Source organism: Pygoscelis adeliae, unplaced genomic scaffold (assembly GCF_000699105.1).
Source record: "Pygoscelis adeliae isolate BGI_AS28 unplaced genomic scaffold, ASM69910v1 Scaffold55, whole genome shotgun sequence".
NCBI classification, from domain to species: Eukaryota; Metazoa; Chordata; class Aves; order Sphenisciformes; family Spheniscidae; genus Pygoscelis; species Pygoscelis adeliae.
The window spans coordinates 1,219,731-1,221,260 of NW_008824804.1; the positions used below are offsets into that span (position 1 = coordinate 1,219,731).

Sequence of the window (1,530 nt, forward strand, 5' to 3'; positions counted from 1 at the left end):
ACATATCCGAGCACCGTAAGGGCGCTGAAGGCAAGAGAGGGCCGAATTTGTTATTCCCCCTACAGTCCAGCAGTAACAAGGCTGCTGAGTTGTACTATCCCAGCTCCAGAATCATGGTGACTCTCGGGACCGCTGTATAATAATCTCGTCGTTGCTGTAATTCCTTCACGCGTTGCATTTTTTGTAGAGAATCATTACCAAGTACATACCACAGGTTCGATCGGATATTTATACTTAAATGCTTCACTACATTTATATCATTAGTCTTCTAGGTATTGCTTGTTCACAAATCAAATCCCTTACCTTAATGCCCAAACAAGTATGCCATTATAAAATTGATGGATGCTATCTGTGTAATCTAGAATGTGGAGAGGATGTTTACAGAGCTTAGTGTTTACATACTGTATTATTTACATTTCAAAACAAAATTTTGTTTCTCTTCTTGTATTCCTGATAACATACATATCAAGTATCGTGATCTTAATTTTTGAACCTTTTTCAGCTGGAACGTTCTGCGTTTACCGAGCTGCGCTGCAAAAGCTGGAAACTTCAGTTCAGGACCAAAGCACTTTTGTCAGCTTGAGGGCCCTTTCAGAGCAATTCTTTAAGCTCTACCGTATAATGGATAAACCAAAATGACAGCCGTGAGGCCACGGGTGCATTCACGGTGCCTTTCCTGGAGCAACCGAGCGGTTCGACTCTTCTGTAAGACCGCAGCGTGCTGCCAGTCCCTTCTATCAGCAGCGTCTGAAGCGAGCACTTCATGTGACCCTTGGCCAACACGAATAGAGCAATATTAATGTGAGACATAAAATGCACACATTACGTAACGGTTTCTCCTGACAGCCACCCAGGCCAAGTATTTCCTACCGACTGCTGCAGTAACAGACGTTTAACTTGCCACTAAAATAAAACATTCTGTGGGTAGAAGGAAGCGTATGGGTGGGAACAGAGAACGGAGGTTATTCATGTCCCAACATTAATGTACCAGAAAGATCAGCAATATTTTTCTGAGTTTGATTTACGTGGCCGACTGAGTCTGACAGCGTCTATTAAAAAGTGCCCCGAGACCAATTTCATGCCTGCTTTTACTAATACAGCCAAAAGGAAAACTGCAAACGTCATTAAGTGCTTTTTAATTATGCCTTCGCTGCACAGTGAAACACTTCATTTTAAAAGTGTCCTAAAAACGGCAGCGTAATTTTCTTAGAAAGGCACTGCCCTGGCATGCTGACTTGGTCTGAAGGACAGAGCCAGAAAAGTAGAAAATGCAGTTTCAGCATTTAAAGACGTGAGAGAAGCAGACGACCGTCAATGTTGCCACGTCAGGCATTATAGCTGAAACCCCCTATGTGCCATACAGAAACTTAATGCTGTGCGGGATGGAAGCATGTTTCGATGTCCTGAATTTGCCCGATAATGAATCTCAAAGTCATCGGGTTTTCCTTTGGCCTACCTGCAGCAGCACAAGCATTGTGGGGTTGCCAGGGCTCGCAGGATCCCCTTGGGGCAGGAGGGAATCTCGGGGGG

At 44.1% G+C, this 1,530-nt stretch overlaps 1 protein-coding gene across 1 annotated transcript in view; it reads right to left on the reverse strand.

Annotated features, from left to right (window-relative positions):
* Positions 1 to 765, reverse strand: part of GRSF1 (G-rich RNA sequence binding factor 1) — a 12,845-nt gene extending 12,080 nt beyond the window's left edge. The window contains exon 1 of the mRNA XM_009324047.1: positions 616 to 765. Within this exon, the coding sequence (XP_009322322.1) occupies positions 616 to 765 (150 nt within the window). The remainder of the gene's footprint in view (positions 1 to 615) is intronic.
* Positions 766 to 1,530: the final 765 nt, after the last annotated feature.